Source organism: Periplaneta americana, chromosome 3 (genome assembly GCF_040183065.1).
Source record: "Periplaneta americana isolate PAMFEO1 chromosome 3, P.americana_PAMFEO1_priV1, whole genome shotgun sequence".
Lineage (NCBI taxonomy): Eukaryota > Metazoa > Arthropoda > Insecta > Blattodea > Blattidae > Periplaneta > Periplaneta americana.
Window position 1 is genome coordinate 17,462,317 of NC_091119.1, and position 18,804 is coordinate 17,481,120.

Below are 18,804 nucleotides of genomic sequence, written 5' to 3' on the forward strand. Positions count from 1 at the left end.
ACTTTATTCTTAATATCCATATACTTATTTCTCCACATAGTCGTCCTGTAAATCAACAAATCTCTCCCAGCAGGAGACTTTAAAATATTTCACTTTGACGACAGAATCACAGCCCCACTTCTGTCTACACTGCATCATCAGAATCAAGAGATGGTTCTCGTAGGTATTCTTTAAGCTTTGGGAACAGATTAGAATTTAATGATACCAGATCGAGACTGTATGGAGGATGATTAAAGACAGTGAAAACCAGTATCTGCACTGCATCTACTTTTATTTTCGTGATTGACGTATTGTTTGGTATAAGGCAATTTAAAAAGAATGTATCAATTTCAAATGTTAATAGCAAAGATATTTGCATAGATAGGAGTAGTTTGTGTTGTAGAGAAACTCTCCAAATTTCATTTCACATAACTTCCATGTGTGTGCCTTTGGTCACACTATAGGCTATACATTTTGGCAAAGGCAAATTCTTGACACACATTATCTAGTTCTATCTCTTGTTATTCCTTCCATAACTGATAAGATTCTGTTCTTCATTTGTTGGAGATCTGCATATAGAGGTGGCACATAGGTTATGTTTTTCATACAGCCCCATACAAAGAAATGCATGATATCCGGAAATTGTGGTGGCCAGCAGTGCAGAGCGAAATCACATTTTGAGGTTATTTGAACATTTAAATTATTGCAAAATTAATATTAATTTTTCGGAATATGTATGATAAGACTTTCATGTGTTAAATTGTAACATACCTTGTTAACATGTTTCGACCTATTTTGGGTCATCTTCAGAACTGGTCGTTGTTGGTCTTGGCGCCTTGGAAACAACGACCAGTTCTGAAGATGACCCAAAATAGGTCGAAACATGTTAACAAGGCACGTTAAAATTTAACACATGAAAGTCTTATCATACATATTCTGAAGTGATACAGTGTTAAAAGTTGTGTAATCAAGATGTATTAATTTTTCAATTGTTATTGCAGTATTTCTGGGTCAATAAACCATATATAGCAATCACAGTGTGTTACAATTTCGGTTCATTTGATAAAAATTTCACTATGATTGCTATATATGGTTTACTGACCCAGAAATACTGCAGTAACCATAGAAAAATTAATATTAATTTAATTTGAATTTTCAAATAACCTCAAAATGTATGTGAAAACTCGGGTCTGAAAAGAATTGAAACTTTATCATGAGAAATTAAATTATTTCATTAAATTTAATATATTTAGCTTAGCAGTATAAAATGTATTGTAGTTAAGAAAGAAAACTAATAATTTCTGGGAAATGTAAATAAAAATCGAAACATCCTTAGAAATAATTAGTACGTACCTTAACAGTAATAGGTGACTGTAATGCCATTTCCTGTCTAAATCCTCTGTTCATAAAGGTAGATATTAATTTAGTTAGATATATGGTGCTTTCTCTTTGCATGTTATCAATGTACCTCTTTTGCTTCTGATATTGTAGGAGATTTAGTTTTAAATGAATATGCATAACTCTTATTATAATTATCTTGTTACTTTGTACATAACTCAATAGATTTAAATTTATTCTTCGTAGGATATCATATATTTTATTGTACAGTTTCTTTATTACATCATTAACAATTCCTATTATTGTGTATACACAAGTTAAATTCTGCTTCTAAAATGTTTAATGGGATGCTTCGGGTAAGACCTGTGTAATACCTGACAATTGTTGATTTCTAAAGAATTATTTGATTTGTGAAGAAGAAGCAAATCTTCAAAACTTCCTTAAACTTGAATATTACATTGAAGTTTGTGGAATTCTGTAAATGTCGTTGATAAAAACAAACTCTTAGTAGTTGTAACATCTGATGTTAAGGATTCACAATTTTTTGGAGAAATGCGTCTTTATTTTGAGATATTTTATAATATTATTTTGTGACTTGTGTTTGACAGTACTTTGTTTAACTAAGTGATGTGGCTCAGACGATAAAAATTGATACTCACATTTGAGAGGTCCTAGATTCAAACCCCCCAGCCGACCAATCTGATTGGTGTTTTTCATGATTTCCCTTAGTTATAAAGGCAAATTACGGATTGGAAATTTACATACCATTATTCATCACTGCCTAAATCACCAATATCATAAACATTAAAACAAAATCTAAATACAGTAAAACCTCGATAAGACGTGCCCGCTTATTACGCTATCCCGTGTAATACGCTTTTTTTGTCCGGTCCCTGCACATTTCATATATAACGCCTTTATAAAATACCCCGTTTGTTGCGCTCAAGTCCCGCATAATACGCTGTTTTGGTGGAATATTTTCGATGTAATTTTCAGCAATGAAACATCTTGATCACTGAACTCACTGGTGCCATTAACCTGAAAAGTATTGGTATTCGACTCTTTACTTGCGCATTTCAACCTTCATACTTCATACCTTATTATCCCCAACCTCTCTTATTCGACTCCTTACCTGCTTGGTTAAAGCCTATACAGTTACAATACCTCACCCTCATGCTAACCCTCTCTCTGAAACAGCATTCCTCATTCGGCCGTAATACAATTCTGGAAATTTTTGCTGGGCAGTTTGTTGTCCTTTAGTGTATTGAAGTGTCTGTGAATGTGATTACAATGAGCGTTAAAAGCGCTTTCTGTGTCGGAAAAATTGGAAATCTTACGAAAGTACGATGAGAACAGTACTCTTACTCAGAAACAACTCTCTGATTCATTAGGAATCCCATCATCGATATTAAGAACGATAATAAAAAATCGCGACTCAATCACTGCAGCTGCGACGTCAGGAGGATGTAATCGCAGGAAACTGAAGTGTGGTAAACATGAGGACTTGGAGAACACGTACATGGCAAACAACTATAAATGATATTTTTTTCGAAAGAATTAAGTGCAGTACATATTGTAAATGTCTTTAATGTATAGTACAGTAGCTTAATTACATAATGGAGTAATACTGTATTATCTTCCATGAATCATGTATTTCAATAAAGAAAAATGTTAATAGATACTGTATATAAGTCAAAATTAGTATACCCATCTAATATGCGGTCCTGGTTAATACGCAGTTTACACCCGGTCCCTTGAACAGCGTCTTATCGTGGTTTTACTGTAAGTTGCATGAGCACAAACCATCTATAACACAAGATAATAGAAACAGAAACTCGACAATAGTCAATGGTATGTTGATATGCCCAAATATCCTATACACACGATATATGATCATAGATGTTAAAGCATGTATAAGTTAAAGTTAACAAAGAGAAAAAAAACTTTGTTTCAGTAATGAACTATTTCGACTCCAGAGCTATACCTTTAAATTAAATTAACATTCGTACTAGCGACATGACATTAAAAGATGACCAGAATTGATAATATAAAAGAAAAGAAGGAAAACATTCACCCAGAGAACACATAGATAGAAAGAGTCAAAGCTATCCTGTACTTCAGAAATTTATAAAGACAACAATGAATGAGCACAAAAGAATGAAACTAGACATCAAAAGATTACTGAATGACATAAAATTGTTTGTATACAAATACGTTTGAAATAATTCTTAACAATTTGACAATCCCCTCAGTGAAAATAGTCAAACAGATTGGATCTAAGGAGAATGAACATTACACTGGGAAATTTAATTGTAGTAATTGCAATTCCTTAACAAAATCATACATTTGTATATTTTCTTCAAGTGAATAAATGTGCAAAAAATTTAATGGTGGTAAAATTTTCAATTGAAATTATCATGATGGCTCAGGTATTACACGTATAGTCTTCATATAACTCACACAGCTCACCCTTATCTCCACTGTTGAATGTTTGGTTGCCGGGTGACAGAAAGGCAACACTGCACTGCACTGTGCCGCCACGTCGGGCTTGAAGCGATGCGTGGAACTGCTTCTGAACCATGGTTCACCTCTCTTCATAGAGAATCATGACAAGTTTACACCTTGTGATATGGCCATGCGGAACAACCATCATGATATTGCACAGCTCCTAGAGTCCAGGATGGTCTTTGTAAGTAGATCCAATTGCACCTGCATTGCTTTATTTGGCTATTTATGTAGTTTGGTTTTCATATTTCTGGTCTGATTTCTGTCTTTATTGCATTCGGCCTTCCTTATGAGATCTCGTTTTAATTTATACATAAAAAATACATCACAAGTTTTTTATATGTTGATTTTAAGAATTTCATGGCATCCCTAATGTATTTTGGCATACCATGAGTCTGTGCGCTGTATTTTCTTCAAAGCTAATGGATAGGTTTTCTTCTCATTTGCTCGTTAAGTCACTATATCCGGAAAGTGTAATATATGAAATATAACTTCTACTATGATCAGAATGAGATTGAAATCATTATTTAAAAAAAATGGTGATTTATTCGATTTTGTTCTAATGAGTTTCGATTCTTTTCTACAAAAGCGCCACATGTAACAGTATGAACAGTACTGGGTGTTCATTTCAAAGTGTGTCATGACATCACTGTTGTGAGTCAGTGATTTGAAGCGACTTTCAGCTTTTATGTCAGAGAAGTTGCCTATTAATCAAGACGTTCAATCTGAACTTGGGAACGTGTACGGTATAACTTGAACGTCGTAGCAACAGATGGCGGTCTGTACGGTCTGTGTGCTACCATAACCTCTTTCGAACTGTGTTTTGCGCGGGCAAGTCGTACGCAGGGTATTTGTTATCATCGGTTGCGTACAGCAACATTCCACAACACAAATCAAATGCTCCGTGTCCATGTTGACCGTCGAAGTTAATGTCAACAAATACGTAAGTAATCGTCTTAACCCTCTCCACATATCCCGACAGTAAGGAAAAAACTCACCTCAGTACGTGTTTCCAAACAGTTCACATTCCTGCCACTACAGGCGTTACCGTACATATCGGTAAGTACTCTTCAGAATGAACGCCGTACTTGCTAGGCAACTTCTTTGGCACATAGGTAATATGCCTCTGCGGAAGTGTAGGAAGGTTGAATTCTCTATGCTCATCGACTAGCCACATGACGACATACAGCGAGCCATGACACACTTTGAACTGAACACCCAGTATATGGCCAAAAGTATTTAGATCAAACTAATTCATTATAATACAGGATGGAAGGGAACCTATTATATTAATTCACAGAGGCAACAGATCAAGTCAATACGAACAAGTTTTGTCAAATACGTTTTTTGATATGTCCATTAGCTTTGAGAATACTATATGTAACATATTTCAACACTTCAAAGAGTAGCTGTGCTCCTTGAGGTCATTGCTCTGCAGTGGGGGTGAGTGTAACTGCAATCATCCACTCGCCAAACGCGAGAGGAGAATGTAAACAAAAACGTCTCATCAGATACGTTCCGATCAAACTACTGCAGAAAACGTAAAATATTCAATGAATTAATTATACGCAAATTGTTTGGTTTTTAACATTCTTTATTATGCTATAACCTCTTTAGCTCTAAATTTAATGCAATTAAACTTATTTAACATTCACAGTATCTGTTAATTTCTTTGCTTTTTATGTAATTACAAAATAGTAAAGAATGTACATTCTTATAAAACAAAACTATTTCCATTAAAGATTTCTTTACATTTGATGTAAACCCAAAATAAAGTTATTACGAATACACATTCTGTAACTCAATCTTCATTTAAGTTATTATCTTCGAAGAAATTGAAAATAAATTAATTTACAAAAGAAATTAAGTTTACAGTAATGTGTTAAGTATTATGTGTGTACAGTATCTTATTTATGAAATATTTATTTTTTTGTTTCTTTTATACTTTTATTTTTAGTAATATGTGCAGTAAATTCTTTTTGATAGGCAAGAACAACAGTCATATCAAACAGACTCATAACTTCAATAAATTAGTAATTATACTTACCATTTATTTATTTCTACTTGGATGCTATATGAAGGACGATTTCAACTTTTGTTTCAAGAAATGACAAACACGATTTGCAGATTATTTTCTATCACCATTAATGTTGTCGTTGTTTTCTTCCAAAAAGATTTAAATGCATATTTATATTATAAATTTAAAAGAATGTTACAAACATTATGAGGAATATGGAAATGTTAATAACAATTGTAATAATTCTTGTGTAAAGTATGCATGCAAAGAGATATTAATAATGCAGTTAGAGGTATTTGGTGTATTTCATTAATTAAAAATACACTTAAACTTTATTCTATATCACCAGTTTGTTTTACAGGCTGATAGTAGTGACACTATAAATGAAGCAGAGTTGTATGGGCCAGGAGAACAGGAAGAAGTTTACAGCGGGTTGAGAACTCAGGACCTCCAAGAGGCTAAAGATCAACTACTTGTGGAGACGTCAGACATGCTGCATATCCCCTTGTTCACTGCCGAGGCATTGCTCAGGGACAATGGTTAGTAAGCTATTAACAGAGGTAAGACTGTATTATGTAATGCCTTTTGAGTTTGGTCACTGGCAAACATTGTCAATGCAGTTTGAAAAAGTTAAAATTTTTCTCACATATAGCCTGTATGCAAAGCAAATTCTATCAACATTATTTTCAAAATCAGAATCGATGATCATGACTAGGGCTAGAATTTTGATGAAATTGCATCTTTTTTCTAGTAAGCCAGAAACATAGCTGCTTTAGTATTTATATGTTATGTGATAAACTGAGTGTTTTGAGACATATTTGTTAGGGCATTTTTTTGCATTTTTTGTCCGTTTCAACTCATAAGAGAATCTTTTGTTTTATTCGGTCATTTTTTAGGCATTTTCATTTAATTTTGGCCATAAATCCCTATTATTAATGTAAACTTAACACATTAGAACAATGTGAAATATACAGACACATGAAAACACACCCCAACGATATTCTCAACACACAACTCAATTTCAAAACACATACACTCTTTGACTCTACACTACGAACGCACCCACACAGGAAACAAGAGGCGCCAAGACAAACAACGACCAGTTCCGAAGATGACCGAAAATAGGTTGAAACATGTTAACAAGGTACGTTAAAATTTAACACATGAAAGTTCTTATCATACATATTCCGAAGTGATACAGTGTTAAAAGTTGTGTAATCAAGATGTAAAATAATGTTTATTTCCTTTGATATTTTTTTTACATATTTTGTCCATTAATACCCATTATTTTGTATAATATTTTAATCGTTTTTCTACACAAATATTGCCATTTTAACGTAGTACACCCCATGTAATGGATCAGTCCAACCACCCCTTGAATATAGACTCTTCTATACCTGCTAATTCCGGATAAGAGTGGCCTTGTGGTAAACTACATGGAAACTAAAAGTAAAGTAAATCTATCGTGCTACAGCCCATGAAGGGCCAAGACCGACCAGCCAACTGCTGACCTCACGTCCACATGCCGAAGCAGAGGTAAACAATCATACATGGAAACTACATCAAGTAAAATAATTAATTAAAATGTACTACTTACAAAAAAATATGTAAAACTTAATTTAATTACTAGTCTAAATATTAAGTAGTACAAAACCTTTTCCTACTAAGCCAACTATGTACGATCAATTTTAAGAGCATTTTTTAAAGATCTTTAGGTCATAAATGCATTGTTTTTAGGACATTTTTTCATGATTTATAGGTCATCAAAATCCTAGCCCTAATCATGACATAGTTTTAAATAGTGTGAAGACTATGACAATGCTGTATGAATTGAGATGTAGAAACATCCAACATTTCAGAGCTATGTATCTCTTCCATCATGAGGAAGGCAGAGAAAGGAGAATGGGGATAACTTGCGTAATTAACTTTTATTATGTAATTATTTATCTTTCTATCTGTTTAACTATTTATTTATTTTTAATTTTTTTATATTGTAAATTTTATTAGTAACAACAATGTAATTTATTCGCCGCAATAATTCCTTTCTACAATCCACCTTAAACGCTCTCGTCAACAATTGGATCTTCACTCAACACAGTATTCGTTATAGCACTCCACCGACGACAATGACAACTTACTTGGACTATTACACACAACAATGAACTGTTAATCTTAACTAATATTTACACAGTACTATTTACAAATCAGAACTACCAGTTCTCAGTTCACAGTTCTTCTATCTCAGTCACTCGAGTTCACAGTATCTCGAACCACAGACCTTCAGAGACAGTTCACTGTACTCGAACTCGGGTCCCTCCAACTGCGGTCCACTGCACTCGAACTCAGGCCTTCGGATGCTGACGCAGATGCGGACGCACACTCGAGTCGAACTCCGGCACACAAGTCTGGCTTGCTTGCTCTGGCTTACTCACTGACTGAATAACTGAAAACTCTGCTCGAGTTCGCTGGCGCTTCTTCTTTTATAGCAAAATCATAGTTGCGAGAAATTTCTACAGGTGTGTAGAGAATTATCTCGATATCTCCACTTCGACGGACTTCTGGAATAGTCGGGAAGGTCGTTCCACATTCACTGCGTTAAGTAGCAGCTGCGCGCGCAGCCTCCCCTCGCGTGTAGGCCCCTTTCCCCTTTCCCCGTGAAGCCCGCGCGATATGCTCTCTCGCGGGACGCTGGTCGTGAGTTCGAATCTCACGTCGCTGTCACAATATTTATTTATTCAAATGGCATGAACATAGTAATGGTTATAAATTCATTTTACATCTGTCTTCCCAGTATTTGCTAGTCATATTGCTTTTTGGCAAGGCAGGACAGCGATCAAATGGTTTTTGTCTCTGATTTCTTGTTAGTCACACATTGTACATACTTGTATAGGGCTTGGTGCAATTCCGAAGTGATGCAGATGATGTTGTAGGCAGTCATGACCTGTGAGGACACGGAATTCTGCAACAGCTACATCCCTTGGGTAGTCCGGGATATGATCCATGGTTTTACACCACTCTTTAAGAAAGATTCTTGTTGATAGCTGAAGTTGAGTGCTTTGTGTGATGGTTTTACACATAAGTCTCTTTACTGTGTGAAAAATTGCTAGTTAGTGTTTTGAGTGCAGAATTTGAGAGCCCTTCGTAGCTAGGGTGTCTGCAAATTCATTTCCCTCCATAACGCATTGTCCAAGAATCCACTGAAAGAATATGAAGTTTTTTCTTAGATAGTGCTTATATAATGTTCTGCATTCCACTATTTCTGAAGATATGGATAAATTCACATTAGCTATTGTCTCAATGGCAAATTTTGAGTCTATAAACAGCACTTCTTTATCGAACTTATCTTTAAAGTTGTTGTTTTCTAATGCCAGGCGTTTGACAATAAAGTCATTTGACCTCTTGCACTCCAATATTTTTCAAAGATATCATGGTCAGCCAATGAAGCACAAATTTTGAGGGGTTCCGAATCCATTTCTTGGTTTGAGTTGCACATTACTGAATCTTGTACAATAATGAAAATTAGTATATATAAAACACTGCCCTTCTGCTATATAAAAAAATAATTTTTACTGTTTAAAAAAACTTATTTACTTTTTTTTTTTTTAATCCAATTCACTGTGCAGTGATGAAGCATTTCCCACATAACTCAAAAACTATCCAACATTCTGTGATGAAATTTTTTGTGTGTATTTATGCATGCCATATCTACAATATGATGCAAGATCACTCCTCTACCTTTGACAGAAGGACAGTATTTTACACATTCCAGTTTTCATTATGGTAAAAGACATAGTAATGGAGGAAAAAAATGTTGAATATTTCCAAAAATTTTACTGCTGTAAGCTGTACCTAACCCCTTAAGGTTTCGTTCAGTAATTTCATACTTTCTCCAGTATTCCTTATTTACCATTCTAATTAGTTTCTCGTAGAGAAGTTTAGCTGTTCATTCGTTTATTTATAGAATGGTCAAGAGAAGCTCTGTTGGAGAAGTGGATGAAGGATCCAGTGCAATGTTGCCAATTAGCAGGTGTGCAGCCTCCCACCTCAGCATTGCAGCATTGTGGGACAGAGCCAACAGCTGTTACATTGGAATACAACAATGCAGAGCCACCTGAAGCCATTCAGCAACAGAGTCTGGCCAAATCACACGGTGATATCATTGTAAGCACACTGCTGCTCTTTGTAAATGGTGATGAATGTTTTGTTTCAAAATACTCTTTTGATTACATTTCATTCTTGTGTTGATGATATATTTTAGCTATAAATAAATGGATGGATGGGTGGATGGTTGGATGGATGGGTGGGTGGATAGGTGGATGGATGGATGGATGGACAAACAGATGGATGGATGGAAGGACGGACAGACAGCTGGAGAGAGAGGGATGGATGAATAAATGGTGTGTGGATAGATGTTTTTTTTTTCCGAGATTTTCCCCAACTGTAAGGCAAATGTCAGGTAGTTTATGGCGAATCCTCGGCCTCATCTCGCCAGATGTCATCTCTTATCACCAATCCCATCGCTGTTAAATAACCTAGTAGTTGATATAGCGTCGTTAAATAACCAAATAAAACTTTCGTTGCTGACCCTGGACTTATTTTGCTGGTATTAACACAGTCTCATTCAGATGCTAGATAACCATACCAGTTGATAAAGCGTTGTAAAATAACCAATTAAGAAAAAAAAACATTTGCAGGCCACACCTGCTGAACCTTGATAGCTGAAGCCAGGTCTGCTCAGTCTGTTAGAAAGGCTAATAATTAACCCAGGTTCCATCTCGAAAGTTTCCTTAGAGAAAGCATTTTCTTTCCACTCGGGTACTTCTGTTTCCATACTCAGAGGACTAATGGTTTCGTTGCTTTTGAACAACAACACTATTTTATTCAGACCTAACTCATTAAAGTTATTGCCTCACATCGAAGCCCTGAGACAAATTCCCTGTACCTACCAGTTTTCACTTGACACTCATGTCTCCCTTACTGTGTGAACTAGTGGTAAAACACTTAACTACAGTAAAATTCCTCGTATCCGGCACCCAAATAACCGGCAATACCAAAACAATGGCACTTTTGGCTATGCCAAAAAAAAAAAAAAAAAAAAAAAAAAAGAGTCAGTCATGCGAAAGAGAAGAGTCTGACAAAGATGTGAGTGGTTTTCGTAGATCGCTCATGCCTCACATTGTGTTTACTCTATAAACTGTTCACGCATGAAAACAAAAAAAAAAAAATCCGTTATGTCCCTGGAGTAGAGGGTAGCATTGGTAACCTGTCACTTGGACCTTGTAAACAATGCACAGAGATGATATCTCTCAATTTAACACATGAACACATTCAACGTTTAATTTTTTTAAGGTGACATGTATTTATCTAGGCTGACAAGTTTACTTCCTTGGTTTGAATTGTAAATTATTTAAAAAAAAAGCGTGTAAGAGGGCCTTAGACTAGAAATATTTAGTTTAAATGTAGTTCTGTTTATAAGTATGCATAAGGATGTAATTATTTGACTTATTTGAACTGTTGTATCAGTGAAGCGAGGTGAGTCAGTGAAGTTATGGTTTTACAGTGCAGTGAACAGTTCCGATCAGTGATAATTTATAGCGTCAATGAAATGTGTTCTATAGTGTCAGTGAAATGTGTTACAGAGTGTCAGTGAAATGTGTGCTAAAGTGTCAGTGAAATGCGTCATAGTGCCACTACAGGGAATGAGATGAGAGTAAAGTGAAAGACTGTTGAAACTTATGTAGGACCTATACATAATTATGTAGGTTGTATTGTAAAATTAGGTATTTTATTTTATGTTTTATTATTATTGTGTTAAATTGTATTGTGTATTCTTATTGTATTGTGTGTAAAATTGTATATGTGTTGTAAAATTGTATTGTGTATTGTAAATTTTTATTGTGTATTGGTTATCATTTTATTGTGTATTGTTAATATTGTATATACCACTGCCACGGGGTGCTTGCCCACTTGCAGTGTAAATAAATACATACATACACATAAATACATTTCGAAGGGGTGTTGGATGAGTCTAAATACGAAAGTGTGAAATTCTCTGTTCCTACAGCACATTAAAATTTCATTCGAATGATGGATAGTATCATGGCTATTACTGCTAAGTGCTGCTGTTGCACATTGGATTCTGCGAAACGTAAGCAAAATATTCTTACGCTCAAATCATCGAGCGCTACTTCATAGTCTTTATAGCTGTGACGTTGGCTACACTGTTCTTCACGTCACATGACCGCCATTTAAAATTGTCATAAGGTTACGAAAACTTTTAGTATTTTTTACGCTATTATGTATTACTGTATTACAATGATTATGAACTGATGAATGTACATGACCGTATTCAGTACTAAAAGTAAACATTGTACGTATTTCAAAACTTTATTTTTAATTATCTATATCAATCAATCTTCTTAATGTATCCAGCTGTTTGCTGACAACATAAAGTCCACTATAGTCCACTGTAGTCTATTCAGTTGTTGTTTTTCACGAGAAATGAGGGGTATTTTGATCGGTGTTCATTATAGATGCCTGTTGCTAGTAGCCAGAGTTGGGGTGTAGTCAATATATACTGCAGGGCTGTGTCTTCTGCAACTTGTACTGATGATTTTAATTTACTTCTTTTGTGGTTTATGGATGGACAGTATAGAAGAATGTGTTCCAGATCTTCATCGTGATTATTACACCACAGACAAGTAGGATTATCAGTACAAATCGGTGTAGGTACAATTGAGTGACAATGTGACCTGTTCTGGCTCTTGTTAAAAATGTTGTTGTTTTCTAATGCCAGGCGCTTGACAATAAACTCATTTGACCTCTTGCACTCCAATATTTTTCAAAGATATTATCATGGCCAGCCACTGAAGCACAGATTTTGAGGTGTTCCGAATCCATTTCTTGGTTTGAGTTGCACAATGGGCAGTTAGGGGACTGATATATTCCAATTCTATGCAGGTGTTTGGCCAAACAATCATGGCCAATTGCCAGTTGTTAAAAATGTTTGAACATGTCTGGGCAAGTTTTTGTACATTTCCAGGTCATTTGGTTTCTTTTGTACAGACTGTAAAATTTTTTCTTTGTCAGAAGAGAGCCAATTGTTGATCCATATTGCAAAACAGGCAACATAGTTGCAACCAAGACCTCTTCAAGTGATATCTCTATCTAGTGCTTTTGCTTCAGTAATTATCTATATGAAAATTACTAATTTCAACATGGAAGAAAATGTTTGTGCAGTACAGTGTGTCTTTACATAACCTATAAAGGTATTTTCCAATTGAATATGTATTTGTTACTGTAGGTACTGGTATATAACAGAAAGCCACAATTTAAGTCACACAGAATTGTGTGCACTCAAAGTTGGGTTTCTGGTGTCTTGTCAGCCCATTTGAATTTTGTGGATATAAAGAGAAGAATTGTGACTGTGTCGTGTATAGTTCCTGGAGTAGCTCAGTCTGTAGAGCATTCATGCGCTAAGCAAAGGGTCCTGGGATCAATGCCCAGCCCCGGAACAATTTTTCCCTTGAAATTATTCAAGCCTGCTTGACAGGGAGCTTCTACCTGAAAGCCAGATTTGCATAGTACAGTAGAACCTCTATTATCCGTGGTAATGAAGGGGGTAGGCTGAACGATTAATCGAGAAAATCAGATAATCCGTACGATAAAAGATTTCCGTAAATTTAGTGAATATTGTTTACACTTTCGTAATTTCATATATGGTCTTGTATTCAACATGTTAGGTAGTGTATCAGAAATTCACTGATTTAACTCAAGTTGTTAACAACGGGTTTTTAAGGGACAAGGAAACTCCTTGTATTGTCTGTCTGTGGAAAAATAGGGATAGTGAAGGTCTCGTGTTGCAGATTTACATAGTTTATACAATTTATCCTTGATTTTTATTAAATTACTCACAGTTGTCACTCCATTCTCGTATTCTGAGATGAGGCAAAGTTTCTCGTTCCCCAAACCACTTAGTTATTTGTACTTTTTTATATTTAGAATAACACGATTTCTTGTGATACTCGTGGAAGACATTTTATATAGAAGTTACACAGTAAAACAACTCAAACAGTAGATTATATTGTGTAAGGGTAAAGTTTTATAATAACTCTCTCTAGAAAAATAACGTGCTAATATAATATATGATAGAGATCTTCATATATTTCTGTAGCAAAAAAGAAAGAAAGAAAAACGCCAGAGAAAGACAGTCGGATAATCTGTCAATCGATTGATAAGGAGGCGGATGATCGGGGTTCTACTGTATTTTCCAGTTATCCGTAAAAATCAGTTATCTGACACTGGCTTTGTCCCACAGTTGCCGGATACAAGGCAGTCTACTGTACCAATATTTAATAAACAAGATTCCTCATTTTTATCACCGTCCCATCACCCTAAACCTTCGACTCCCTTGTCAGTGATCCCATTTCCCCTCACTCTACTTTCATTCTGATGAGATGTAACAGCAGTTTCAGGACTTATTTTTACTGTCTTATTTGAGTGAGATTGGAAATGATTATTTTGCTGTCAGGGTCTACATGACGTGCTTACTTGTGAACAGTGTGAGATCTGCATGTTGGCTATGCCCTGCTGGGATCGCCCAGTGCTGATGTCCTGCAACCATCGCTTTTGTACTTCCTGCTGGGAGAGCTATCTTACAGTAAAGATTCAAGATGGAGATGCCCATCATATCCTGTGCCCTGCCTATCAGTGCCATATTCTTGTGCCTGTGGAAGTAATCGAGAAACTAGTCAGTCCAGACATGGCACGGAGGTATCTCCAGTTCGACATCAAGGTATGTACCGGTATACTGTTCAGTGGTGGCTGGTGCTCTTAAAAACTGGGAGTTCACTAACACAAATGCAATTACAGCCTAATGCTAATTCAGAAAACATTTTCACACCAGTGTTAATTAATTAAATTGCGAGTATCCATGCATGAAGAAGAACGAAAATGACTCAGTCTATTCAGAATGCTTGTATTAGGGTTCCCAGACATCCTGTAAAATATGGGATTGTCCCGTTTTTCGCTAATGCGTCCCGTTGTCCTGAGAAAAGTCTTCGGGGCAGCTTTCCATCCCATATTTTAGAGTTCTAAATTGAGAAAAAAACGGAAAAGTTACAATGTCTATTCTATATTACAAATTACAAACATCCCACTTCATCATTACAGGTGACTGTAGATGGACTATTGTGAAACAATATTATTGTGAGTTATTATTATTACTAATAAAAAACAAATAAGTATGTCGCGATATTGTGGACGTTCAGTAAAGTGTGTCGTCAGTCAAAAAAGGTTGGGAACCACTGCACTAAATTACGCATAAAATTTATAAGCCGCAGACTATTATATAAGTGAAACAGAGAATGGGAATAGAAAGTGAAATACACGCCTATAATATAGACAAACCAGTTATGTTTCCATTGTTTTCTTCAAAATATTACGACACCAACCACAAGATATTTGCTAAGTTTGTTGCTTGATTTATTGTTAAGGCATTTGTGGAGAGCAATCGCAGCATCAAGTGGTGTCCCATGCCTGGCTGTGGTCGGGCTGTTCGCCTTCCTGAGACAGAACAGACTCAGCCAAGTGATGTTCTTCATAATATTCCTTCAGCTAAACCCCCATTGCTCACTTCTCATGCTGTTGACTGTGGAAATGGCCACTTCTTCTGCTGGTGAGTTTATTGCAACGATATAAGAGGGAACTGTTCTTGTTTCTACATCCTAAAATTCTTTCCATGTTAGATACCTAATTATACAGAGTGAGTATTGAAAGTTGCCTGCGAAATCTAGGGAGTGAAAGGGGGTATTGCAATGATATACGAGGCGTGTTCTTAAAGTAAGTTCCCTTTTCAATTTCAGCCGTCGCATTGCTGCAATCGTTATTTTGAGCATGCTTGTTTTCTTCTTCAGTTCTCAGACAAGCTGTGCATGCAGTTTCAGAGCTTCAGTCCGTGTGTGTGGTTAGTTGTGATCAGTTGAAATGTTTAAAGTGATCGAGCACTCCGCCAACTGTGAGATCCGGTCTGTTATCCGTTTCTTGAATGCAAGGAACATCAAACCAGTTGACATTCATCGTCAACTTTGTGAGGTGTATGGTGATGATGCCATTAGTGATGGAATGGTCAGGAGATGGGTTAGGAAGTTCAACGAGGGCCGCGTCTCTGTGCATGACGAGCAGTGTACCGGTCGGCCATCTTTGATCAATGACGATTTGGTGCGTGCTGTCGATGAAAAAATTCAAGAGGACAGGAGATTCACAATTTCTTCGCTTTCCTTGAATTTTCCACAAATGTCGTGGAGTGTTCTCTACAAAATTGTGACAGATTGATTACGATATCGAAAATTGTGCTCACGATGAGTACCCAAGATGCTCACCGAGGAACACAAAACCAAACGAGCTTCCAGTGCATTGAGCTTTCTCACACGTTACAGTGAGCAAGGCGATGAGTTTCTTGACCATATCGTGACAGGTGACGAGACTTGGGTGTCTCACATGATACCTGAATCGAAGCAGCAGTCCATGGAATGGAGGCACACTGAATCGCCAAGGAAAAAGAAATTCAAACAAACCATGTCAACACGCAAGATCATGTGCACTGTTTTTTGGGACAGAAAAGGAGTCCTACTCATCGAATTCTTGCCTCAGGGTGAAACCATTAATAGAGAAACCTATTGTCAGACCTTGAAGAAGCTCCGTCGCGCAAATCAGAACAAGAGACGTGGGTTGCTGACTGACGGAGTTGTGTTGCTTCATGACAACGCTCGGCCACACACAGCTCGTGACACCCAAAATCTCATCTCGAAATTTAGCTGGGAACAAATTGACCATCCCCCCTACAGCCCGGATTTGGCTCCGAGTGACTTTCATCTCTTCCTGCACCTCAAGAAGTTCCTCGGTGGGCAACGTTTTGATGGCGACGATGAAGTGAAAACAGCAGTGCGAAAGTGGTTCGCATCGCAGGCGGGTAAATTCTACAATGAGGGGATAGAAAGACTTGTGCCACGACTCGATAAATGCCTCAATAATGGTGGAGATTATGTTGAGAAGTAATTGAAGTGTGGGGAATACAAGGCAACAAAAATGGTTTGTAAATATCTTCCCGTTTACTTACTACACCCTTTTGGAACTTACTTTAAGAACACGCCTCGTAATTGAAGATAGAAATAGTTACGAGATATTAAAATAAAGAACATCCACTATTTGATTGGGTTAACCCTTTGAGGCATAGTGGCTTCATGTGACTCCACCACACTTTCTATTTTGTTTTAATGTCGTGAAGTTGTGCCACCAGAGTTCTGTGCATCAAAGGGTTAAGACATATATTGATTCAAAGAAAGATGTTAAGCTCAAGAATCAGGTTATCTGGAGTGTTTACAACTGTATGTGCTATATTTTCGATTTTGGGATGAATAGGAATATTTTGATCCCCATCAGAATGCATGGTAAACTTGATATGGAAATAGCAGTTAAAACAATCAGTTATGCAGACAGAGCATGATATCCCATTTCATAGCTCATCAACTGATCATTGCTAATGGCGGTGATGGCCATGTGCAGTTTAACATTGGTTTTGAGATCTTGAGGCACAACCCACCTGTTGTTTGTCAGACTCATGCATGGCACTTCTAGGGATGAAAAAATGATTTGAGACAGTAGGCTAGTGAACAAGTATATGCTGGAAGTTGAGTCGGAGTTAAAAAACATGCATGCAGCAACATTATTTTCAGTAGTACAAGTTATCCAATTATTCCAGACTGTCTTATGACTGGAAATTTTACGAAGTAGTACATTAATAAAAATACTACCATGATGGGTCAGTGCTAGAGTGCTGGGCTCATAAGCCAGGGGACTCAGGTTCAAATTCCACTCCACTCTGAATTTATAACTTGCGTTTGGCAAGCCTGTGGTCCAGGCAACACATAGGGTTTTGTCCAGGTACCGGTACTCTGATTCCCCTTTGATATCCCAATACAGTAAAACCTCGATAAGACGCGCCCGCTTAGTACGCTATCCCATGTCATACGCTTTTTTTGTCCGGTCCTGCACATTTCATATATAACGCCTTTATAAAATACCCCGTTTGTTGTGCTCAAGTCCTGCATAATATGCTGTTTTTGTGGAATATTTTCAATGTAATTTTAAGCAATGTACTGTAAAAGCAATGAAACATCTTGGTCATTGAACTCACTGGTGCCATTAACCTGAAAAGTATTGGTATTCGACCCTTTATCTGCGCATTTAAACCTTCATACTTCATACCTTAGTATACTCTGTTACGCTCTCCTATTCAACTCCTTATCTGCGCCCTTAAAGCCTACATACAGTTACAATACCTCACCCTCTTGCTAACCCTCTCTCTCATACAGCATTCCTCACTCGGCCGTAATAAAATTCTGGAAATTTTTGCTGGGCAGTTTGTTGTCCTTTTGTGTATTGAAGTGTCTGTGAATGTCATTACAATGAGTGTTAAACGAAAAGCCCCTTCTGTGTCGTAAAAATTGGAAATCTTACGAAAGTACGATAAGAACAGTACTCTTACTCAGAAACAACTCCCTGATGCATTAGGAATCCCATCATCGACATTAAGAACGATAATAAAAAATCGCGATTCAATCACTACAGCTGCGACGTCGGGAGGATGTAATCGCAGAAACTGAAGTGTGGTAAACACGGCAAACAACTATAAATGGCTATTTTTTTTCGAAAGAATTAAGTACAGTACATATTGTAAATGTCTTTGACGTACAGTACAGTAATTACATAATGGAGTAATACTGTATTACCTTTCATGAATCATGTATTTCATTAAAGAAAAATGCTAACAGATACTGTATACAAGTCAAAATTAGTATACCCGCCTAATATACGGTCCTGGTTAATACGCGTTTTACACCCGGTCCCTTGAACAGCGTCTTATCGGAGTTTTACTGTAATTCTCCATCATCATCATCATCATCATC

General features: G+C 36.5%; 1 protein-coding gene across 3 annotated transcripts in view; it reads left to right on the forward strand.

Annotated features, from left to right (window-relative positions):
• LOC138695809 (uncharacterized) overlaps positions 1 to 18,804 on the forward strand; it is a 228,166-nt gene that overhangs the window by 47,353 nt on the left and 162,009 nt on the right. For all 3 annotated transcript variants that reach the window (XM_069820040.1, XM_069820041.1, XM_069820042.1), the window contains 5 exons: positions 3,827 to 4,006; positions 6,201 to 6,378; positions 9,801 to 10,000; positions 14,400 to 14,633; positions 15,334 to 15,515. In XM_069820040.1, coding sequence (XP_069676141.1) covers positions 3,827 to 4,006; positions 6,201 to 6,378; positions 9,801 to 10,000; positions 14,400 to 14,633; positions 15,334 to 15,515 — 974 coding nt within the window. The remainder of the gene's footprint in view (positions 1 to 3,826; positions 4,007 to 6,200; positions 6,379 to 9,800; positions 10,001 to 14,399; positions 14,634 to 15,333; positions 15,516 to 18,804) is intronic.